The sequence below is a fragment of the Copidosoma floridanum genome, unplaced genomic scaffold (assembly GCF_036245765.1).
Source record: "Copidosoma floridanum isolate Cflo_tuat_1 unplaced genomic scaffold, Cflo_Japanese_pri ptg000019l, whole genome shotgun sequence".
Classification (NCBI taxonomy): domain Eukaryota; kingdom Metazoa; phylum Arthropoda; class Insecta; order Hymenoptera; family Encyrtidae; genus Copidosoma; species Copidosoma floridanum.
The window spans coordinates 7,519,733-7,545,119 of NW_028321896.1; the positions used below are offsets into that span (position 1 = coordinate 7,519,733).

Genomic DNA, 25,387 nt, shown 5'->3' on the forward strand with positions numbered 1-25,387 from the left:
GATGTATGTTTTATCGTTTACGGTTTCTAGGGAAACCGTACACCTGCAACCTTATGAGAACAGGTGCCATTTGTCTGTGTGAATAATTATTTGTAAAATGTGAGTATGCACTCAGCCTATAGGCTTAGGAATCAAACAACACAACCTGGATGGCAATTTCATAATTTAATACTACGTAACAATAAATTTAATACATGAATAACTTTTGTAAAATAATCGTTGACGGTAATAAAAATATTTCAATTATGACTTTTTATTACAACTGTGTAAAGTAGTTATAAAGAATCATAAACACAGTAGAGACTCATGAATTAAGATCTGGAATTTGAAATTGTTTATTAATTCTTACTACATAGATGGTTGCTTTATTCCCTGGTACTTTTTTTAATTCGCATGTAATAATTTTTTTTTTTTTTTCAATAACACATTATACGCTCAATCGCTGTAGAATTGTCGCAGATCCGCCTGGGTGACACGAATTTTCCAACTTGTAACATATTTAACAACAAATTTTTAATATTTTCTATTTCATGAATACATGATTGTACATTTAAATTTAAATTTAATAACTGTTTTTTTTTTTTTATTACACAATTCACTTGTTCATACATCACGTGGAGGTGGTGACAGATAAATTTTTTTTTTGTCCTCGATGAGTTTAAATTAGGTTGACGCCTCCTACTTTCTAAATGGTTAATTTTTTCTCATACCGAGAAGTTTCGTTGGTTGAATTTAATCGAAGCCTTTAAATCGTCCAATCAGGGCAGGTTATACGCAACAGCTTTGTACAGCAGTGTCAGTAGTGCACCAATGTCGTGTGTCCTGTCTGTCGCGCGCCCCCTATGATTTTTTGTTTTATCACATATCACGTTGCAACCTGTAGTAGAGTCCCATTGTCCGTTTCGTTTTGAAAACAACGACAACTCTCTGCAGCACTTGTTGATTGTTGAAGTACCACTTGTGCACATCGTGCCTTTTTTTACCTGGTGTTCTTGCATGCCATTGATGCAATCCTTCCCTACTTCGTTAAAGTATTTTATCATTCGGTTATTAATATCAACTCTTGTCTACATGAGTAAATTAAGAGTTCTTGGGAAACGACAATCAAGCCGTTCGACCGACATGTACAAGCACACACCCTTGGTGAAGCACACGTTGTTCGTGGAAATTTGTCAGACAACCGGAAGGTGAGTGTAGACTCGATATACTTGATTACAGTACTTGCCTTAACTACTTTTAACTAATTTAATTGTGTTACTTGTGTCTATCGGTGTTTTTTTATTTAATATTTTTTTTTTTTTTTTTACAATAAATACCGATTCATCGTATTGTTTTACTCGCGCAGTACGATGTCTACAGAAGATATACAAAGTATAGTGTTTCAAGAGCTAAAATCGAGAGACGACATTTTTGTTAATAGAACTCTAACAATCGAGAGTTTTTCTCCAAAGCAATCAAGTACAAAAAAGCATATAAAGTGCCTTTATTTCTCTGTTGGACGTGATGATGTATGTATCCTCATGTTTTATATACATTTATTTATGAATAGAGTGACAATTGCAGCACTTGTCGTTATATTATTATTTTGCAGTCAGTTTCTATAAAACTAAGTCAAGTGAATAGTTGTAAATTTTTCGTTTATCGATTGAATGAAGATGAGGCAGCAATGGAAACTATAGATAAGGATGGCGAAGAAATATCAACTTCGACTCATTGGATTTTGCCTTCAAAAGAGTTTCATGGGCTTTGGGAGAATTTATTTTATGGTGATAACATCAAAGAACACGTAAGTGTGATTTTTAATTTTGTGGTTCATTAGAAATATTTTTTATACGCTCAAATTTATGAAAAAATTTGCAAACGTTCGGCATTTCAATCAAGTTACTAATGCTGAATACTTGGTCATTTTTTTTACTCACCAATACCCTATAAGCACCAAATATGTATTTCTATAAGGACCTTAATAGGCTATCATTCAAAAGTGCGTCGTCATATGTCTTGTCCAAAAATTGTCCAAATTTATCTTGATATCGACTTTTTATAAATCATGGGTGTCAACATAACTGTAAAATTGTTAGAAAATATTTTTTGTTGGACTCACAGCACACCTTTTTAGTTTCTTTGGGCTTATGGCTTCTTCATACACAAAAATACATTAAATTTTGATTGGAGTTTAGAGTATGAGCACAGTTCGTTTTTAAATATTATCAATCTGTATTTGACTAAGACTCAACGAGTTATAATTTTTTTCACAAGTCCTTAAGTGTTGGGTCTATACTTCAAATATAACAAGGGCAAGCTTTTAACTTCATCTAGTGTCTACATTTAGACTTTTCAACAGTCTTTAGGCTTAAAGCAACAAAGTATATGTATCATGTTCCAACACCTATCACTTGCCGGCCTCTTTTTTCTATGTTACGTTAACAAAATCCTTTTCTTAGTTTTATCTCGTAATGTATATTAGGAAAGTAACAAATACCAATATTCAACAAGATTGTGATGCAAAATCATTAAATACACTGAAAAATAAAGTTATAAATTTCAACTAAAAATAATCGATTTTTTGTAATTTAAATTATTGGTATTTAAAATCTATGTATGAATTGTTAACGATGTAGTTGTCAAAAAACTAAAAAGACAATTACGAATAATTATAGTCTACCCTGCAGAGCCTTCTTTCTTAAGAGTTTTGCTATTTTACAAAAAAATAAGAGCCCTCATATAGCACACTTCAAATCATTTTTTGGTACTTAGATCTTGAAAAATTATGTTTTTGTTTTGTTTAAAAAAAATGAAGTCAGTAAAAATTGATAAAAGTACATTTAAAATTACAAAGTTGGCACTTGTTCAAAAAAACATCTGTCTTTATGTGTATAATAATAATTTGTCAAAACGGCTGTAAATATATTTTTTTTAAATACGTATACATTTTTAATAATGTTACAGTTACTAAACTTTGTCGAAACCGCAATGCTGTATTCACAAAAGCAGGTGAATACTCACATTATCAGTTGGAACAAAGTAGTTCTCTTACACGGACCACCAGGTACAGGCAAAACAAGTTTGTGTAAAGCTTTGGCACAAAAAGTTTCTGTACGCTTGAATAATCGCTTTCAACGCACAGAGTTGATAGAGATAAATAGTCACAGCCTGTTTTCTAAATGGTTTTCTGAGGTAAGCTCAAAATAATTTTTTTTAAATTTCCTCTTATAATTGCATTGAATGAAACAATTCATTTTTTACCTCTTACAGAGTGGGAAGCTTGTAATGAATCTTTTCAATGAAATTAAACAATTATTGGAAGACTCAACAGTTTTAGTATGTGTCCTAATTGATGAAGTTGAGTCACTGGCCCATGCCCGTAATTCTTGTGCTAATGGCACAGAACCAAGTGATTCCATAAGGGTTGTTAATGCGTTGTTAACGCAACTCGATAATTTGAAACGTCATCCGAACGTTTTAATTTTGACCACGAGTAATTTGACAGAAGCTATTGATGTGGCATTCGTCGACCGTGCGGATATCAAACAATTTATACCTGAGCCAAATGTGACAGCTATTTACCAGATTTACTTTAGTTGTATTCAAGAATTGATGAGAGTAATGGCTCTTGATTTTTTAAATCGCTTGTGTAGTTTGGATTATTTAAAAATGCATTTTTTTAACGTTATTTACAGACAAACTTTATTTTATTTGAAGAAGTATTGGACGTAGCTATTGTACAGTTATTAATGCAACAAACAAATGAGAACATGAGATATTTTGATGCTGGTCCACTATTCCCTATAGCAGAAAATTCCGTTGGCCTGAGTGGAAGGATGTTGAGAAAAATTCCTTTCTTAACACACGCACGATATGTTATACCGACTCCTTGTAGCCTTAATATTTTCCTTCACTATATGGAACTTACTGTGCAGAAAGAAATACAATCCCGAAAGAAATGCTAAATATTTTGTTTACTTAGTATATAATAAATATACTGTGTTACCTGATGCAACGGTAAAGTATTTTGATAATATGCCACGATTTTTTTCTTTTCCTATTTGTAGCATCAATAAGTGTAAGTTGAGAAAAACTTTAAAAAAATGTTTAGTCACTTGAATAGTCGTGCTACATTAAAAATTTAGAGTACTTTTTTGATTTCCATGTTTGAAATTTATAAAAAAAAAAAAAAAAAAAAAAAAAAAAAAAAAAAAAAATTCTAATGCGTGAGTAAAGCGATGACAATAGTATTACATGTGTTCGAAATGATACAACGAAGTATTGTTATGATTAATATGATGCCATGCATATATTTTGTAATAAAAAGTTCTAAAACATTTGTCTGTGAATTTATTTAACTTTGACACCAAACATTTAATATTTTTTAAAATCCGCTAGTTGATTTGATTCTTTGTTATTTTAAACGTATCGATTATTGTATCGAAATAAATCGACCACAGAGGTATCGAGGGATCAATGTAATCGATCCATGAATAAAGAGCACACACACACACATATACATGTGTGGTATGTGCATCTATACTCCAACAGCAAAGCAGCATCAATATGCTGTGCAACTCTCAAAAGCAAATATTCTTTACAATGGCGTCTTCTGCATGAGCTCTCTTTCACTGTAGCTGTGTATAGAGCTCTCTCTCGCATCTCTCGAAGTCGACGAAAATGCAAAAGAAGAGTTGGTCGTCGACGAATCGAGCCAACGCACACACAAGAGAATTGCAGAGTCCTTATTGTCAGATCAGCCCCTGGGCCAAGCAGAGAGTGAAAGCAAGCGAAAGAGCTCACGATTGCGTATACATGGACTCTTCCCGCTGACCACCTCATCCACTTGGCTCGAGGAAGACGTCGAGGATCATGATGTAATATATAAATAAACACACACAAACTCTTGCACCCACCCGAGCTACAAGGACACATTATCTGGACAAGAGCAGAGCAAAGGCTATACTGCCAGCAAGGCTCTAGGTACGTAGACTTCCAGATACAGCTCGTCCCCCTGGATACATCTCCAAAAAGATTTACAATTTGCCTACGCATTTCGTTTCAATCGATATGGGCGACGTCGAAATGAAGGCTCTTTACTTTGCAGAGGCTGACCTTGGTTTTTCTTCACGAGTAACACCCAGAGTATCAGGTTGGCGCCAAACGAGGGCAGCAAAATGTCGAAGAGACCGGCCGACAGCGCGGACTCGGGCTCCCAGCCACCCATCAAGAAGGTCCAGTTCGAGCCCATGATCATTGGACCTATATCCACCCTTGAAGAGATGGATATGAAGGTTCTGCAGTTTCAGAACAAGAAACTGGCTCAGGTATACGTTAATTTAATCGTCCTTGGGCTTATTGTTTACTAATTGGGAAAACTGATTGGTAATGTCATGGTTTTCAATGTTTTCATCGTTTTGTTTGAATGTTTTATTAGGTATATAATATTATTTATTTTTATACTTTACGGCAGACGGCTTTTAATAATCACCTTTTTACTGCGACATTGTTATTTTTTACGGTAATGATGAATGTGTTTAAGATAATATTATCAATGCCTCAACTACAAATCAGTGGTCTAAACAATTGTGTGTATTTTCTCTCGTTTGTTTGCTAAATCAGCTTTATTTTGACTGATGTCATATTGAAAAATAAACCATTTAGAAAGAATTTGGTTTAATGCTAAACAGTATCATTGAATGTCACAAATAAGTTCTTGTACAAATCATTTTAAGTAAAGGTTAAAAGTTCGTATGCCATTTTTATACATCTAATTACTTTATAGACTAAGTTTAAAGTTCACAACAATATAATATTTTTTAATTCTATAATCTATACTTGAGTGAGTTTAAGTTGAAGTATCGAATGATGCGTGACATGTTGATTCATGTGCAGACACAATATTTCAAATTATAAGTCATACACTTTCCAAAACTATTCAAGTTATTTTTTTATGTTGTGATAAAACTATCGTATATTTTTATTGCTTCCGATCAAAGAGGTTAGATCAAAGACAGCGTCTGGAAATCGAGTTAAGGCAAAGAATAGAACAATTAGAAAAACGACAAACTCAGGATGATGCAGTGCTAAACGTAGTCAATAGGTATTGGAATCAATTAAACGAGGATATTCGTGTATTGCTACAAAGGTTTGATGCAGAAACAGCAGATGAGTCTGAAAATAAAAGTATACAACCATCTGTTTATGCCTGAGCTTAAAAATACATGGATTTCAGGACTTTTAATGTATCTGCTTGTTTTGTAGATGAGAGTGAAGCCACGACTTCTTTTCTCATGCAATTGTCTTCCTGGGATAAAGAGGAGTTGGATGATAAACTTGCAAACCGCGTTCAAGTGTCGAAACGAGCGGTTTCGAAAGTTGTACAGGCATTTGATAGGCTTTCCCAAAGAAATGAAAAAATCACGCTTGCTCTCAAAGGAGAGTTCAATGGTAATGACAATTTTTTAATGATAAGTCAAAATTTCTATTATTGTTCATTATGACATCATTTACAGAAGAAGCACCCAACATCGATGAAGTGGTAAAAAAAGCAAATGTTGAAATTCAAATGGAAAACAGAAATTTACAAGCGCTAAACCTCCAACTGCATGAAAAGTATCATACAATTTCACTAAAAATGTCGGAATTGCAAGATACAATTACTGCCAAAGATACATTAGCTGCTGAACTTCGAAATCAAGTAGATGATTTACAGTACGAGTTGAATAAAGTGCGATCAAGAAACGATAAATTAGAACATCATCTTGGTGATGCGATTGAAAAGTTGAAAGCATTCCAACAAATTCATGGTTCAGATGAAAAAGGATGTGTCAAGTCTAACGCTATAGTTGCAACAAGTGTGTCGCAAACTAAGGTGAGACAATTTTTTTTTCTTTTTTTTTTTTTTCTTATAAAGACTCAGAGCAACTTACAATTTTTTTGTAATGAAAAACATTTTTCCAAAATTCAGTTGGAAGATTTACAAAGGGAATTGGAAGAAACTCGTGAGTTGTCCAATAACAGATTGCAAGAGTTGGATAAATTACATCAACAACATCGTGATACATTAAAAGAAGTAGAAAAGTTGAAGATGGATGTACGTGTTTTTACCTTTTTTATGATTAATTTTTCATGTTGAAAATGCATTAAAAAGTATTATGTTTGTAGATCCGTCAATTGCCTGAATCCGTTATTGTCGAGACAACAGAATACAAGTGTTTACAATCCCAATTCTCAGTTTTGTATAATGAGTCAATGCAATTGAAAACTCAATTAGACGAAGCTCGTCAACAACTTCAATCAAGCAAAAACGCTCATCTACGTCACATAGAGATGATGGAAGTAAGTAAACATTTTTATATCTTTCCATATATATCAAATGCTTTTTTTATACATTCATCCTCAAGAATTTAAAGAACTTTCGCATGGGTTATATTAGATTTTAATTATTTAAATTTATTGTTAAAGAACTTGTCGTTTTGATAGTATCAGTTCCTAAAAATTGTGTAAAATAACGATAAAAATATTACATTACGTACTGAAAGCAAACAAGTCATGTCATCAGTACGCTATTGCACATACTTTAGCAGTTAGAAGGTCCATATTTTCACTCCCTATCTGCCGGATCTGCTGATCCTGAGAAATCTATCTCTGTCCTCTCAACATATTTATCACCTGTTCGTTGCTTGGACTTCATTTGTTATCAATAATTACTTTTTTAGAGTGAAGAACTGATGGCACAAAAGAAACTAAGAGGCGAATGTATACAATTAGAGGATGTTCTAGCGCAGTTGAGGAAAGAGTATGAAATGCTTCGCATCGAGTTTGAACAGAATTTAGCTGCTAATGAACAAACTGGCCCAATTAATAGAGAAATGCGACATCTCATTACTTCATTACAAAATCACAACCAACAGTTGAAAGGCGAAGTTCATCGATATAAACGTAAATACAAGGAGATTTCTGCTGAAGTTCCAAGAGTACGTGCAGTTTGTCATTTTTAAGTAAAATTGTGTTTTTCTTAGTAATTGACTTTGAAAAATCGTGTTGTAGTTAAAAAAAGAGGTGGAAGAATTGACAACTAAACTTGGTCAACAAATGGCTCAAGAAAATAAAGAAGGTAACAATTCTGATGGAAGTGGAAAAGAAGAAGATGCTTCAAATTCTCTGCCAGGGCAGGTAAGTTGAATTTTATTAGCAATGGCAAATTTTTCAATATTTGTATTCAATAATTTCTTTATCCACGTACGAGTATTGAATATAATATTCATGATCATTTTATGGCTTAAAAGATTAAAGAAGAAGGGGGTATTAAAAAGGAAAGAGCAGATGAAGATGGAGACAATGAAGGAGGTGAAGGAGAAAAAGGAAATTCCGAACACGCTCTTTCATCCCCGACTCTCAAAAAAGAGAAAGATATTAAACGTGAAAAGGATATTAAAAAAGAATCAGTCAAAACGGAACACCGTGATCCAATGCATAGATCTAAAGATGCCAAAGCTGCTGAGTCGGAAATAGTCAGGGATCTCAAGGCGCAACTCAAGTAAGTTTATTCAGTAAAACTTTACTTTGCTTTCTCTAAAGTACTTATAGCTTTTTTTTTTTCCTTCCACGATAATAGAAAGGCTGTGAACGAAATGAAAGAATTGAAACTACTGTTAGACATGTACAAAAGCATCGGCAAAGAGCAACGCGATAAAGCTCAGCTCATGGCTGCTGAGCGCAAAACAAGAGCAGAGTTAGAGGACATGAGGCAACAGCTCAAAAAAATACAAGTACAGATTGTAATATAACGAGATTTCATTATATTTTAATAACTTTCCCAATCTAATTGGCGCTTTTTTTGATTTTTTTTTTTTTTTTTTTTTTTGTTCTATGTTCATGTTGTAGGAAAGCAAACGCGAAGAACGAAAGAAACTTGCCGACGAGGATGCTCAACTGAAGATCAAAAAGCTTGAGGAGCAAGCATACGCACTACAAAGACAGGTGGCTACTCAAAAACAGGTAGTTCTTTATACTCCGGCTTGGATAGATGCATAATTATTTGGTGCATGCATTGCCTCTAATCTGCAATCTAACAAATTTCTTGTACAAAGTAACTTTTAATAAAAATTAACAAGCTGCAATAGTAGAAGTTTTTCAATATAATGAAAAAATTACATTGAAAACGTATGTCAACTGCTAATATCTACTAATTTTTATTTGGAGTCTACTTGTATATTGGAAATCATGGTTTGATGCAGCTGTAGTAGCTAATGGGTGTACTAAGTCGACATCGTTCTTGCTCGTGCTGGAACGGTGATGTAACGTTAAATAGAACGACGCATGGTTGCAGGAGGAAGAGGCTCTCCTCAACGAGATGGAGGTCACGGGTCAAGCTTTCGAGGACATGCAAGAGCAAAATTCTAGGCTAATACAACAATTACGTGAGAAGGACGACGCCAACTTTAAATTGATGACAGAGAGGATCAAGAGCAACCAGTTGCACAAGCTGGCAAGAGAGGAAAAGGATGTCTTGAAGGAACAAGTGTCGACTCTGACCACCCAAGTTGAGGCGGCCAACTTGGTTGTGAGAAAGTTGGAGGAAAAAGAGCGTTTGCTGCAGAATTCACTGGCTACCGTGGAGAAAGAATTGGCATTGCGTCAGCAGGCTATGGAGATGCACAAAAGAAAAGCCATTGAAAGCGCGCAATCTGCCGCAGACCTCAAACTTCATCTTGGTAATTAATTTTCTGCATTTGCTGGTGTCAATTATCAGTTTTTTCAAAACATTTAATACCACAGAAGCTTGAAAAATATAAATTATTGATGTATTATTTACTCACTAAAAGTGATCATTGGCCCATAGAAACGGTTTAATAAATCTATTATTATTGTAGAAAAGTACCATTCACAAATGAAAGAGGCTCAGCAAGTTGTAGCCGAGAAAACAAGTTCCTTGGAAGCTGAAGCATACAAAACAAAAAGATTACAAGTATGTCTACTTGATTTTTCATATGATCATGAGTTTTCATAATCGAATTTTAAATTTTAATGTTCAATTGTAGGAAGAAATAGCGCAACTCAGACGGAAAGTTGAGAGAATGAAAAAGATAGAATTGGCTGAGACTGTAGATGAAGTAATGGCTGAAGAACTTCGTGAATACAAAGAAACGTTAACATGCCCCTCTTGTAAAGTAAAGCGAAAAGACGCAGTGCTTACAAAGTGCTTCCACGTCTTCTGTTGGGATTGTCTACGTACTCGTTACGAAACTCGGCAGCGAAAGTGTCCCAAGTGCAACTGCGCCTTTGGAGCTAACGATTATCATCGGCTCTACCTGTCGACCTGAAGAAGGAGGCATTAAGTTGCTTAAGAAAACAATAAACGCGAAGTACTTCGCCTTCAAAGACGATCGCAATTTTAGCAATGGAATTATCGAAGAGCATTTCACTTTTTTTTGTACTTTTGTTACTAAAAAATGTAAACGTTTTCCTCGAAATAGTGTGAATTGTGTAATATGTATATAAAAGCATAAAAGACTAAAACTTAGGTGTATTATGAAGAAGTGCGATGCATGTATAGATATAACATATTACAGTGAATTTAAATCGACGAACTTCAGTGTTACTGAAAGTTTAATGATGTAAGCATCGTAAATTTTTTTTTGCTGAATTAACTTTAAAAAATTAACACACGCGAAGGTATAGTTATTTCTGATTGTAAAAATGTAGTTAGTTTTTCCAATTTAACTTTTTTTTTTTTTATTTTTATCACACGTAAGCACTTACGTATCAAACAATTTTGTGCTTACAGTTTTAATCTGTCCAATGAAATATATTTTTTTTTAAACAACCTTTTATTTTTTAAGTAAATTATTTTTTGCTACGTGAATATTAGTAATATTTACAAATACAATCGTGTAAATAAATACATGCAAATATATAAACTCGTGACTGTTGTCTATGAATAGTCTTGAACTGTAAGGTAGTCTTTTTAACTACTCAAGATATGTACATCAACTTTGCATTATAGAAAATGTGCAAAAAAGTACGATGCTGTGATCAAGCATAATAATACTTATCAAATTTACATTGCTTTGGATTCATTCAAATCTCTTTTTACGTAAATTGGATAAATCTTTAACTATTTATAATCCTTTCAAAAGGGAGGTTTCGAAATAACTATAAATTCATTTTTACTAGTTCCATGTATTAATATAAATTACATGTTTTCAATATTAAAAAACATTTTTTCAAGTACAACTCTATACTTAATTTTACTCCATTTGTACATCAGTTGACTTATCAGCTGGTTCCTCACCAGACCCAATTGTCATCAACGCAGGCTCGTAAGTCCACTTTGGAAAAACTCTTTTGTAAAGATTCATTAACACAGTATCTTGCGATTTTAATGGTCCATCAAATATACACTTCATGTGTCCGTGCGTTCCTGTGTACAAAATAATCCAATCATATACAAGAATTGGAATACTTTTTTTAGAAGATAATTTTTATCGTAATAGTACTTACCAAGTGGTTCTTTGATATGTCCTTTACGGCCACATTTCGTCCGTAGTTTTACAGGCTTGAACCACCTAATATCTTCTCTGTTGAAGAACATAAATCTTACAACAGCTGATTTTTTGTGAACTTTGAACGGATGACCACTTAAAATGACTCTTTTTATAATAAGTCGATTTGGATTTACAGACATGAGACTTCCAGTGGCAATCATTTCCTAATTACATACAAGAGTCTTTATGCAATAGTTACAAAATTACATTACGGCAGTAATGTCTCTCTGGCAAATTGTGAAAAAAAGGAATCGTTGACATACCAAGCTTCCATCGGTTTTTTGCATGTAACATAAGACTGGGCATGGCGGGAACGTAATTGGAGCGAATGTAGTTGCGACAACAGTTGAATTCGGTTGAAAAAACCTTTCGTACTGAAAATATTTTGCAAAATTACAAACTTGGAAAAATGCAGTGTACTACTAGACATCAAACACCATACTTTATGTTTATTTCCATTGGTGTGTTGACTAAAAATGGGGCAAGCTGAAAACCTTCTAAATCCACATTGGAAAATAAGACGCTCTTTGGATTTGATTGGCAAATTGCTGTTTAGGGTACGATTTAAAACAAAGTTTAGCACAGACATTCTGTGTTCATATTCTAACAATCCAAACACAACTAAAGGCAGGTTGTTCTTCAAGACTTGTGAATCGTATAGTTCCTTACTCACACCCTTTACTGAAATTGTCAAGTATGATCCAGGCTAGAGAAAATTGCATAAACATAAATAATAGACTACGTAATGAAAAACAAAACAAAAATTAAATAACCTACTTGTGCATGTTCTTCTTCGTTTAATAAGTCTTCCCGTTGTTGAGCGACACGCCTACGAGTACGATCAAAGTTTTGGAATTGGAATATTCTCCCATAATCATAGGGCAGATTTTCAAGTCTATCCCAAAATGTTGTACGGAATGAGTCTAGACCTCGATATTTCTGAAAGCGCACTTTGGCTAAAATATCTTGGGGTGTATCGACTTCGTCCGGAAATTCGGAATCTTGTTTTGCTTCTGTAGGAAAAAAATTAATTATCAAAGGGATAAAAAATGCAGAATCAAATGAGATTCTATAATTTACCTTTGAGCTTTAAAAGAGCTTCTTTTTCTTTGTACAGATCCATTTTTTCATCATAACGCTGTTCATTTGTATCTGAAAGGGACATCGTTTCGTATTCTTCTTTATCGTCTTCAGTCAGTGTGTTTTCATCATCACTGTTAATTTCACTCTGTGCTTGATCAACAACCATTTTTTCCTCATCGTCGCTACTTTCATCGTAATCTACTATAAAATTACAATTAAACGGTTTTTTGTGCTATTCCATGACAACAGTATTTGATGTACAATAAAAATTAAAATGTCTTACGTCCTTCCTCATCAGGAATCCAAGCTGCCTGATAAGCAGATGTTCCTTTGGGTACGAGTTTAACTACTTGTTTTTGTTGAGCTTTCGCTTCTGCTAATTCTTCTTCAGTGGGCCAAGTTTGTTCTGCATCCATTGGATCTGGTATATTTTCCGATTCCAGTGATTCCTAAAGACAAAATAATGTAAATTCATTTTGCAAGGAATTGAAAAAAAAAACAAATATTTTTACAAAGCTTACTTGTTTCGATGAATCTTCGATGTTAAAGATTTTTTCAACTGTATTTGTTTTATCCATTTCAACATCTATATTAGACTTTTTTGATTTTCGGACTAAAGGAAATGGATCTTCAAGTTTCATGATTTTAGACATTTGATAATCACCAAGACCTGGAATATGAACCAATCCATACACTGACAAAGGCATACCATGTAAATACCCTGATATCTCAAGTGTTCCAAAATTTTTCTTATCCTGAAGAATTATATGAGTTTCATGACAACACTGTATGTTTTACTAATCCTAAAATTTTAGACAAAGAAAAAAAACACGTTACATCGTTTTCATCCAAATGAAACTTAATGTCTTCTGCCAAAAGATATGATCTTTTGTTCCTGTAGATAACAGTTTTTTGTTTCTGAGATGCTGCAGTTCTTAGAATATTGATTGCATTAGTGTCATTGAGATCCATGACTTTTTCCTCTGGTAGCCATTTAAATAAGATTTTTTGAATATGATTTTTGTGAGCTTGCCTTTTCTAGTAAATTCAATAAATATTTTGTGTTATATAACTAAATTCAAAAGAAGTTTGAAAAAAGCATTGGCAAGTTAAATGTCTTACTGTTTCAGGAAGATTTTTCAAATTTGTTACAGCTAGAATTGGAGTTGGTAATCCTTGAGCAGCTACCGATTGAACTACCTGTTCACCCCATGAATCAATAACTTCCTCCCTTCGACTTTTATCACTTTCATACGTAGCAGACGTGACAAATAATACAGTATTAACAACTTTAATTAAATCAAGTGTTGCAAAAAGATCTCCTTGAGGAGGTACAACAATTGAGAAACGTTGTTTCAAGCTTGGCACACTGTTAAGTAATAATTTAAAAATGTGAGTGATGAAGATTGATGATGTTTCCATACACAAATACTAAGAAACTAAATGTTACCTGATATGCGTCGTATTGTCCCCATTTTTAATAGTTGCCTCTTCATCTGCTTTTGACAACATATCAACAATCTTATGCGCATCCAAATCTTCTTGCAGCGCAACCACAGCAATCAGCATGGGTGAACTATTTTTTCCACTCAACTTTCGTTTTTCATCTAAAAATTTGTTTCGTTGGTTGGTTCGATTTTGCATCATTTGATGTCTTTTTGCAACTTTACTCAGCTCTTTCTTCACATGTTTGGTTTTTTGCTTGACAGTAACTTTGCCTATAAAGATTTTGATGATTTGTTAGTACTTATGGTTATCAAGTAATAAGTAGTTTATTTATGATCACTGAGACATTGCAAGTACTTTAGCTTCACATTATTTCAAACACACTTTTCTACATAATCATAAGTTCAAGTTATTTTTGATCTTAATTAAATATCAGAAGAAAGTGTTTAAAAAATGTCAACAAGTTTAAAAATTAACCTTAAAACAAGAAATCAAATTAAAATTATTTCTAGACCTTATAATATAATAAATTAAAAATCATTGAAACAAACAAATATTCATCATTACTTAATTCTGATCTTATTTGGTTTGAGATACAAAAATTGATTAACAGAAATAACATACCCCCAGCACTGTTGGCGATGGCACCTTTGCTACGGTGTCTTCCAGTTTTGTGGGGCTTGGGGGGTTTTTTAAACACACCAGGCCTGTGAGCTTCTTGTGTAGATTTTGCCATTTTTCTTATATTTATTTAAATTAACAATCTCTCAAAAATATAATATTTACTAGAAGGTTATTCGACGATTGTATAAAGCACAGCATGCAGGCTGTGAAAAATACACATGGTAAAAGTCGAAGGAATTTGATATTTAAATCGATTCGGTAAAAACGCGATTTCGATACTTGATAGAAGTCGATTCTCAAAGCATCGATTTCTTTTGAATCGAGCGTCGAGCTATCGATACATTTACTTGGACGATTGATCGATCCCTTTCCTGAAGCTATATATATATAAGTTTTTTGGTGTATCACGAATAAGCACTTGACCATCTGCGAATAAAAACACAACTTATACGTTCCGAAAATGACCAGCTCTGCGTACTTATATTACATACTTTAATTTGTTTGTATTGTCCGTGATAGTAGGGTATATGTGTATCCTTTTTTTCGTACAGAACAACGATATTGGGTGCATCGTCATTTTAACACATTTGTAAAGAAAATTTGAAAACTGACGATACGCTGGTAAGCACGAAGGGGTTCCAACTATAGTGTTTGAATTTGTTTTCAATTGAACATAAAAAGCTCCGCAACCCGAGAGCAGTAGAAAACTTGCAGTATAGTATGTGTGAACAAACCAATAAAAACCAATTGAGAAAAAAAAAAGTAAAAAAGATTGACGTAATAATTGTATTTATGCGTTTCGTAAAAGATAAATATTAAATTACACAGTAAATTGACAACTTAATGACATTGCGATCCAAACATCCAATAACGCAGTATTCTCTTTAATAGAGTCTACATGGCCTTTCTTCTATGCTTTCCCTCGATGTCTATATGTAAATAATACGGGGCCGCCAAGATTATAATATGCGTATGCATAGAAAACTTGCGCACGCGATAGGGTGGCGCTTGCATTGGCGCATTCTATTCTTTTCATATATATGTATATACCTACCCTTGCAATATATGCGCTTAGACGTCTCGTCGTTCCTCCCTCCATTGCAGGGTATTGCATGTGTATTCCATGCACGTATGGTCCGCTATGGTGGTACAACGAAGGAACGAAGTAAATGTATCCTACTACTTCACCGTTCACCAATTCCTCCATACCATACGCAAACGCATACGCATACGCACATCAGAGTACCTATACATATATACAAGCGTCGCGAATACACAAACATAAAATGTACTTGTACTTGTACAGTTGTACATGGGATGCAGTATGCAGTACACACGAAAAAAGGGGGAGCCGGCCGGCCGGCCCTTCTGTGTGCGACAGATATAGAGAGAAAGGAAGGGCGGAAGGGAGGGTTTTATAGAGGTGGAGGGAGGCAAGTAGAGAGGGTTCCTATAGCCCTAAAGTGGCTGCACACGCAGCACCAAACGAGACGTCCCTGCTTTGCTTCTTTACCAAACGCATTTTATTCGCGCGCGCGCGCGCGTACATAGAGGCTAGGGCGTGCAGTTGTCGATCGGTCGGTCGCTTCGGGGGCTCCCTTAACGCTGCCGGCAGCGCAAGGAACGACGCGAGTGCATCGAAATTTTTACCACGTTCTTTCGGTCGTAAACAAGTGCATAATTATTATTATTATTGTTTTGTGATTGATGATGGTACGCTTTTGTTGATTATCGTCCTGTTTCTGTGATTTTCGTTTTGTTTGTTTGTTTTCGTTTCGTTTTTTGTTTTTTTTTTTTTTTTTGTTTTTTGGTTGCACACATTAGATTTTAAAACCTTTCGGGTGATACAGAAATTTGTTTTTTCGGCCCTATCGTGTGGCACTCGCGTCGTCCTCGCTTATGCTGTCGTCCTCGTCAACGTCGTCGTCATGCATACTTATAGTCTCTCGTAGTTTGATAGGTTATACATGCATATTTATTATGCAAATGCAAGGCTTACAAAGACGTGTATACCTAACACTTGTATCATAATTCGTGTACCGCGAGGGAACTTTTGTTATGATTTGCATCGACTCGAGGAGCCTCGAGGAACTTCAGAATCGAAAAAAAGGTAAGTTGATTTTTTTTTATTCGTAGTACTCAATTTGGTAGATAAGTATTATATATGTACCTATTATTATTGTAGCTATATCCAACCTATAGCAACTATTGTTAATTGTTTATGCGTCATGGACGTTATTATAAATTTGCACGTGTGATGCACACTTGCACCTGTCAAGTGTGTACATTATACAATAGATTTACTTGTTCATTATACTTATTTGGTCAACATTGCAAGCAAATGTACGTTACATGGATATGCGTTAGTAACTTATTAGTAAATTTTACGAAAATCATATTTACTTATGTATGAAAAAAATATTTTTAATTTCATTTTCTCTCACATTTTTTTAATAACGTATAGGGTACATTCAAAACCAATCTTAGCTATTCCTTTAAAAAATTATCCGATTACGAATTTTGTGCAAGATCAGTTTACCCGCATTATCTCTTGATAAGTAGCAATTTCCGTACGAAAAGTCGTTTCCCAATAAATACTTTGAAAGTCCCGTCTACACTGTTACATTTAGAAATAATGCGTATTTTATTTAATTACTTAAATTTTACTGTTATATTCTACATATGGGTGATCTGCATATAAAATAAATGTATTTTTCAACTGAAAAACGTTACGGAAAACTAGTTTCAAAATATTTTTTTTGTTTTTGTTGATGACATGAAAAATTTTCTTCCCATTGTTGCAAAAAAAGACTTGCAAGTAAAATGTTTGAGAGGCATTCGAGTTTTTAGCGTTTCGGGGTAAGTAGGTACCTAAAAGAAAACCTGTTTGAATCAAAAATTAATAAACAACCGTTGACTCGAGTAGATACAAAGAACCGGAGAGGGAGATAGAGGGTTTCGCCGGACCACCTCAAAAGCATCTGAGTAATCAGGTGCTCGACGAAAAATCATCCGAAAAGCCCCCATCTCGAGCTTTCGCAAAAGTTCCGCAAGCACTGCCACAAGTAAAATTACAAGCAGTCACCCTAAACATGCAAATAACTTTTTTTTTGTAGAGAGCAAACAAAGCAGCATCGCGAAATGTAATCCACGAGCCCATCATCTCGCCGCGAGCCTCCGTATACCTATATTGTATACTTGCACTCCAGTGGAGAGAGAATCCAGTTTTTCCTTTCGGCTTCCCATTGAGCGGGGGCACAAGTCTGGAACTTGAAAGCCCCCCCCCCCCTCCCCTGTTTTGGCTCTTATTCTTTTTCTCCAATATAAATTGACACACAGTTTCGTTGGAACATGTTATATGTACATACCTACCTACATGCATACAGGCACGTGTGTACCTACGTCTAGTGCATCAGCTTGTTATATATTATGTACCCATACGCCGAAATTTTTGAAAAATCATCAAATTATTCGGAGGGCGTTGTTGGATGTTATCTCTTTCGAGAATCGCACGTCCGTCGTGCCTCGCGGGATACTCTTGTTGTTTCCACTTTGAAAAAGTCACTTTTCTTGCTGTTTGAAAAAAAAAGTGAAAAAATCTCTTGAGATGCGCTTCGAGTATTATTATTGTTGTAAGTACCTGCATGTATAAGAGCTGAAAATTGTGGGTTCTCGAATTCTCATTCTATTTTCAATGAAATCATCGCTTTTCATAGAAAAAACACTTTTTATCGCCAATAGGGTACCTTACAAAGACCAGGTTTTTTTTTTTTTTTTTTTTTTTTTTTTTTTTTTTTTTTTCACGCAACCGTAAAATCTTCTATAACCAATAATATAGTATAGCTTTTTTTAGCCTAATACACCGGTAGAGCCAGCAAAACTCGTGATTTGCACATTAGATATATTATGTAGGTATATGAGGGTAAATAAATTGTCATTGATCAGGCTGAGGGAGATATATTTTGAAAACTCGAGCGCCCAAAGTAAAGAAGTCGCGGTTACTCTTGCGTATATAATTGGATAACCCAACGCACACATAGTGTTAAGTAATATGTATATATATTATATAGCTTCATATAAAAAAAAGTCTTTAAAAAAAAAAAGATTTTTCGAAGATTCAAACGCACAATGAAATAACCCCCAAAGGGGGAGAAAATCGAATGTTACGTATATATACGTTTGTGTGTATCGTTGTGCGTGCGTGCGCTTTCGAAAGTGAGTGGGCCACGCATGTATATACAGCCGAAAGCAAATGAGTAAGAGAAAGAGAGCGAAGGAGAAATAGCCCCTTGGCAACAATCAATAGATGCGCGTTGCACATCTTACCCCTCTTTCCTCTCTCTCTCTCTACTGTGTGTGTGTGTACCCACACCAACTGCGTACCATGCGTGCGTGTGTGTGTGTGTGTGTGTGTTATATTACTCATGGCTCGTGGGGTTGCGATGGTATGACACTATAATGCAGTGTGCGTGTACACGCATATACTTGTATATATATGTACATATTCGCCTAACTGCCACCCTCTCGCCTCTTTTGGCTCACCTCCTCCTCCTCCTCCCCCACGTCCTTGTCTCCCTTTCTCTCTCCTCCTCGATGTACACACCTATATACGTGCCCCTTTTTTTCGGCCTATCTCTTCTTCTTCTCTCGCGTGTGTACTTATACATAGGTACACATATCCCGTACATCATACCCATATATACATATACATATACGATAGGTAGGTACATACACACACACACACACACACATAAAATATATAGGTAGACAAGAAGTATTCATCATCCCCTGCTCGAATCTCTCCCTATATATATATATATATATGTATACCTTAATACATCTCCTCCGCGCGCAACAACCCCCACGCGCCAAGTGCACTTGCAAATTTCTCCGTGTTCTCTTTACTTCCACCTTCCACCTCGGCCCGTATAGCATCTACAACGCGCTCCCGTGCGTGCATGTATATGGACACATGTATTGCGTATACACCCACACACTCTAAATATATACCTAAGTATATATTATTTTCTAGCTCGCGCCTACATCCCCGTAGGTATATTACGCTCTTTTTCGGCTGTACACAACCCCAGTGCGCCTGTATGTATACATAAACGTACCAAAGTCTCTACCCTCCGCCTGCATATACTGCTCATGCCGAAAAATCGATTCTCTCTCTCTCTATATATTATATACTATAAAAGCTACTGTACCACATAATACAAACTCCTGCGGGACTCCCTTCGTTCGCTCGCTCGTCTCTTCCTCTTATTCTCCTACACGTGCACCTATATATATATATACGATATTGTACATGTAGGTACGCGATGTGCAACTTTTTCTCTCTCTCTCTCTCTCTCTCTGATGTACTTTATGGAGCGCAGCTTTTTCGAGCTTTCATATAATTAGCTCGGCTCCTCGTGCGATACGTGTATAAGTATACTTGCTCTCTTTTCGTTTCGAAACGAAAATCAAAGAGGTCCCCTTTTCTCATGTGCAAGCGTTCCTGATGGAGAAACGTACAGTTGCCTACAAGGAGACACGAGGTGATCGGAAATATTGCAAATTGAGCGCGCCCCGCGTAAAAAAAATCAAGTTTAAAAAACTTTAAAAAAAGTTTTTTGTTCTTGTTCAGATAAAGTTTTTTAAAAGTTTTTTCTTGAGACAGAGCGAAACTTGATCAGAACTTTAAACGCAAGTTTAAAAAAAGTTTCTCTGTACTTTGTAAAAAGTTTTTTACTCAATTTAATAAATTCTTTTTGGCTTTTCGTCAATTAACTTTGCCTAAATTATAAGTAAATGTATCTAAAAAAAAGTTAAACAAATTTTTTATAAAGTTCAAATGGAACATATTGAAGCTCATACTATAACGTTACTTAAAAAAAAGTTTAAAAAAATTTATTTATAAGTTTATTCAAAGTTTATACTCAAACTTATGAAATAAACAATATATTTATTGCATGTGATATATTTCATTAATACAGTATGCAATAATTATTGTGCAAAATGTGAATTTTAACTTTAAGAATTATAAATTACATATATTCAACGAATTTAACTGCGCGTATTCTTATGTGCCTAATGCTAATAATAGCAACAAACATTCGTTACGTACAAGCAGCTCATAAAAAGAACAAAAACGTAAGCGATAATCATCTCAAATTATTAAATTCTTCCTATCGTGTTGCTTGAAATTATTTTTTTTTTTTTTTTTAACTTTTTCCAACATCATCTGCATTTTATCTTTTTAGATTATTTTAATTAAATTAATTAAATTTATTTCATTTTAATTATTATTATTTTTTTATTTTAATTTAATTTATTAAATTTAGAAAAAAACTTTTTACCAAGTTTGGAGAAACTTTTCTAAAACTTGCGTTTAAAGTTCTGACCAAGTTTCGCTCTGTCTCAAGAAAGAATTAAAAAAAAACTTTTTTTTAAGTTTTTTAAACTTGATTTTTTTTACGTGGGGCGGTGGGGTTACGATACAGGACATATAATATATATGTATATTATACATGCACGCGCGTGCAAGCTTGTTATTTATTTTTACTTGACACAAGCACATATACATCTTGTGTATATAGGGGTATGTACATACCCTTACGGGTTAGTACACTTTAATATAAAAAAAAAGTATATAGGGGTAACAATAAGACTATTTCGTTGATTTTCCCATATTTTTACAAACTTAACTCCATTGACTTGGAGATCGGTGAACTTTGCCCCCGTTTCGCCCCTACACATTTTACGTTGTAGTTCACGAGTATAATATACGTACGGGTATACTTAAATATAACAAAAACATAAAAAAAAACAAAAGAAACAAAACTAAAGTCGAAGGTACACTTGTTATCGAATCGCAGGTAGTTAGTCAATGCTCACTGCAACTTTTTATCCGAGTCTAAAGTTTCGAGCGCTCGCCCAGAACAATTATTAAGGACCAAAAACTTCTGCACCACCATTAAAATAATTGCAAAAGCACCAACAAATGTGGAAAACAATCGTAGTCGTTAAATTTGTTTTTAATTTTCTCAAAAATGCTCTGGACGAGCACTCGAAATTTGAAGTCCTCATCTTAAAAAGCACTTGGTAAACGACATCGTCTCTCGAATCTTCTTTGAAAGTACAGTGGGGGAGGTATTGCGAGGGATGCAACGAATCGGTCGACTTTTCGAGGTCAAAAGGGCGAGCGCGAAAGGACGGCCTCAAGGCCAAAGCTGCGAAACGTCTGTGTATAGGTAATGTGTCTCGGTATCTTAGCCATAAAAAGTAAGGAGGAACAGCAGCAACAGGAGCAAAAGGGAAAGGGTAGATTAGGGAGGGGGGGGGGAAGACAACTCGGTCCAAGAGTATATACACGAACGTACAGAAAAAAAACGAAGCGGAAGGAGGAACAGTCCACTCCCTGGCCCTGCTGGAGGACAAAAAAAGTGATAGCAAAAAAAGAAAGTACACAAAAGGGAAATATAGTATATATATTGATGTCGGTGTCCAGATACGTATTGAGGGGTATTGCAAAAACACAAGAGTTCCATATATTACACATATGTGTACGTAATACCTACTTACATCAGTCGTGAATATTATAGGGGGCGAGGGGAATTGATGGGTAGGGGGAAGCATAATACGACAACACATGCACAGGTGAGCAAGGGGTCATCATATATATCGGTTGTCCAGTGGTCACCCACGCGTATGTATACACATAGAGCTCCGAAATCGCGTTTCTCCGTACACATCTATATATATATATATATATCATCAGATCCAGGTAATACCGACGGCAGACATATCATGCCGATCCCTATTGATATCGCGAGCAGTCGAGTGTAGACGCACGTGCGCCCCACGCGCACACATGTATTATGTTTAATACAGGAGCCGAAAAAGAGGAGAACGGTTGCGTGTGTAAGGAGGTTAATGATCAGTCCTCCGCCGGTCGCTCGCGGGGGGTCATGGGGGGTCGTGGGGGGCCGACAGAAGCGGCTGTTGCCGGGTGCAGGTCCTCCTTCTTTTCCTACCTTCTGTATACGTATATACACGTGGCTGCCATTTTTTCCCCGGCCTACGCTACTCCTCGCCTCCCCCCCCTCCGCTCTTCTTTGGCCTCCTAAAATTTTTCCCCGGCACGCATGTGCGTTCCGTGTACGTATATATGTACAACCATAGAAAGGAGAAGGCGAAAGAGAGTAGAAGAGAGCGCGCCGGTTTTCCCTCTTGCAAGCTCTAACTGCGCCCTACCCCTCCCCCCGGAAGCTCGCCCTTCGTCGCGCCGTCGTCTGCGCTACCCCTACTTCCCCTACTCCGCTCGCTGGTGGTGCGTGTACACTGAACTTTCTCGCTCTCTCTTTCTCTCCTTCTGCGGGGGCGACCTCTGAAAATTTCGGGGCTCCCGCCAGCCAGCAGACTCGACCCCTGCACGTACATATACTACACATCGGACGGCTAAGCTTGCGGACAGAGCTCTGATGGGGTTGCAAGGTTGTTCTTGCCCCTCGCGCCTCGACGCCTACCCCCGTTGTACGCCTCTGTATCTACCCTCATGATCAGTACCGTGTATATATATATATATATATATATATATATATATATATATATATATATATATATATATATATGTGCTATGGCACAGCCGAGAAAACGAACGTACGTGCTTCTCTCTCTTTTTTTCTATTTCCCCCCTCCCCCCCTTTCCATGGACGTGCAAAAATGCAGGTAGAGGAAAAGTGCTCGCGGTCGACATCGCCAGGAGCTATTAGCGCGCACTCGTCGAAAATTACAAACCACCGCTTCGCGAGGAGCTGATTTATCGGGCTGCATTGTTTTGTTTAAGGTCTTGCCCGTGGGCACGTGAAATATGATATTCCGTGTGTCTGTGACCCCCCCCGGCTCCACCACCGCGGTGTGTATACTTATTGCGTTCCCGGTTGACACGCGCACCCTCTTTTGGCTTTTGCATAAATTATTAGGCTCGCTCTTTTTCGTGTATGTATATATATATATATATGTAGGGGGCGTACACTTACCTGTCTGGGGTTATCTTGGTCGCTCGGCGAGGGAGAAGAAGAATAAGTACGGGCCCGTTTCGCGTTTAATTGATTTCGCCGTGCAGGCGGAGAGAGAGAGAGATAAAGAGCTTCCTTTTATTTTATTTTTTTTATTTTTTTTTTTTTTTGCTCCCAACGAAATATCAAGTGTCACACACGCGATGTCAACGATCGATCGTTAAAGTGCATGATGGTTTGGAACAGCAATTGTTGTTTTGTTCCCCCTTTACTCGAGGATCGGGAAATGAAAAATTAATTTGCCACGGGACATATTATACGATGTGTGCGCGTATGCCCGTTGAGAACGAGGGGAAGGCTTTTTATCTTCAGTAGATACGTACCTAAATGGTCAGGCGAGCTGAAAGGGGAAGACGAAAGGAGAGCTCTCTTCCTCCCTCTCCGAGCCATTTACCCACGCGAAAACTCACTTTTTTACATTTTTAAACCCCTCGTACGGAGTCCTATCGGCAAGGAGGATCGCACAGGTACCTAAAAATAGTGAGAGGGGGGTAAAAGTGAACAATAATGCATTCGACGCGTGCACTTTAGTTCGCCCGCCCGTGGTGTGTGTGTGTATTAACATCGTATGCCCGATTCCACACTCATCCGTATTCACCACTGCGCCCGGGACCCGAGCTTTCACAATACTTTTTTCAGCCCCCCTCTCTCTGTCTCGCTTGTACATACGTACACGTTGTATTCGACCTCTTCGTCTCGCAACCGTCGTCATCGTAGGATCGAACTCTCTTTTCCCTCCCTCAACCCTTTTTTTTTTTTTTTCTTTTTTGTTTTAAACGAGAAGAAAGAAAAAAAAAAAAAAAAAAACCAGGAAGCGCTCGACGTTATTTTATCGTTTATACATACCTCTACACCTCTTCTAAATCAATCCACTCTCGTGGTGGTCGATTCATTGTTCTACACGGGTGTGCGAGTATATAGGTGCAACTGCATCATACACATATTATGTCCACACGTAAGGAAGAAAAGCTCGCATCAACACAAGATGTGGATATAGGCTCGAGGGGTGCCGGGAAGGAAAAAAAAAAAAAAAGCCCTTGTTCTGCAGGATGGGCGTAGGTACAGGTACGCAAGTAGTATACGCATATATACCTATTCGAAAGGGAAAGAGAGAAAGTACTTTTTAGCGAAAGTGGTTGGACGGGTGGGGGGGGTGGTGGTACTCCACCACCCACAGCGTCTGCTGCTCGAGGGGTGCGAGGAGAGGAAACTCGGCGACGGTGGCGCTGTCGGACGCGGGAGGAGGAGGAGGCGTCGGCCGTAACCTTGCAGAGTATAGCTACACACCCCTCCCTTATCTTACGCACACACACCTCGTCCAGCCAGAGGGCGGCGAGAGGGAGGAAAACAGAAGGGGAAATGACTGTCGGGAGAGAGATATCCCGGGGGTCGACTGCGCGTGTACCAAGTATATAGGTATACGACGAGGGAGCTTCGCACGTATGTGTATACACATATAAGCATGGGGGTCGCGCGCGCGCCCGTGCATGCGCCGCCACCGACCACCGACGCCGGTAGCTAGGGGGTGTAGGTGCGGCGGTCGAGCTTGCAACTTGTGTGCCGGCTTCCTTCGCCCACCCTACAGACGCACACACAGGGGTGAGCGCAAGAGACTGCGGGTTTTGTGTGTATCTA

General features: G+C 36.6%; 3 protein-coding genes across 7 annotated transcripts; 2 read left to right on the top strand and 1 right to left on the bottom strand.

Moving 5' to 3' along the window:
* The first annotated feature begins 886 nt into the window (after positions 1 to 886).
* Positions 887 to 4,186, top strand: pch2 (pachytene checkpoint 2 protein). The gene is made up of 6 exons (XM_089592910.1): positions 887 to 1,187; positions 1,346 to 1,508; positions 1,592 to 1,786; positions 2,947 to 3,174; positions 3,253 to 3,600; positions 3,678 to 4,186. The coding sequence occupies exons 1-6, from the start codon at positions 997 to 999 to the stop codon at positions 3,945 to 3,947; spliced, it is 1,395 nt and encodes a 464-aa protein (XP_089449036.1). The 5' UTR covers positions 887 to 996; the 3' UTR covers positions 3,948 to 4,186.
* A 352-nt stretch (positions 4,187 to 4,538) lies between these two features.
* On the top strand, positions 4,539 to 11,205 carry Bre1 (E3 ubiquitin-protein ligase Bre1). Of its 5 annotated transcripts, none has more exons than XM_014350566.2 (15): positions 4,539 to 4,965; positions 5,090 to 5,309; positions 5,982 to 6,168; positions 6,247 to 6,432; positions 6,498 to 6,856; positions 6,953 to 7,078; positions 7,150 to 7,323; positions 7,704 to 7,961; positions 8,035 to 8,160; positions 8,274 to 8,524; positions 8,603 to 8,765; positions 8,872 to 8,985; positions 9,299 to 9,701; positions 9,861 to 9,955; positions 10,029 to 11,205. In XM_014350566.2, exons 2-15 carry the CDS (start codon positions 5,160 to 5,162, stop codon positions 10,308 to 10,310), a joined length of 2,874 nt encoding a protein of 957 aa, XP_014206052.2. In that variant the 5' UTR covers positions 4,539 to 4,965; positions 5,090 to 5,159; the 3' UTR covers positions 10,311 to 11,205. The 5 variants fall into 5 exon arrangements, with proteins under 5 accessions (XP_014206052.2, XP_014206054.2, XP_089449712.1 ...); XM_014350568.3 differs by having other exon boundaries at positions 9,317 to 9,701; XM_089593586.1 differs by having other exon boundaries at positions 8,872 to 8,967.
* On the bottom strand, positions 11,161 to 14,894 carry Tsr1 (Tsr1 ribosome assembly factor). Its single transcript, XM_014350570.2, has 12 exons — positions 14,688 to 14,894; positions 14,068 to 14,335; positions 13,740 to 13,986; positions 13,455 to 13,655; positions 13,139 to 13,372; positions 12,901 to 13,066; positions 12,615 to 12,818; positions 12,312 to 12,547; positions 11,977 to 12,240; positions 11,798 to 11,908; positions 11,491 to 11,698; positions 11,161 to 11,410 (listed from the first exon to the last, which is right to left on the bottom strand). Exons 1-12 carry the CDS (start codon positions 14,797 to 14,799, stop codon positions 11,238 to 11,240), a joined length of 2,424 nt encoding a protein of 807 aa, XP_014206056.2. The 5' UTR covers positions 14,800 to 14,894; the 3' UTR covers positions 11,161 to 11,237.
* Between the last annotated feature and the right edge of the window lie 10,493 nt (positions 14,895 to 25,387).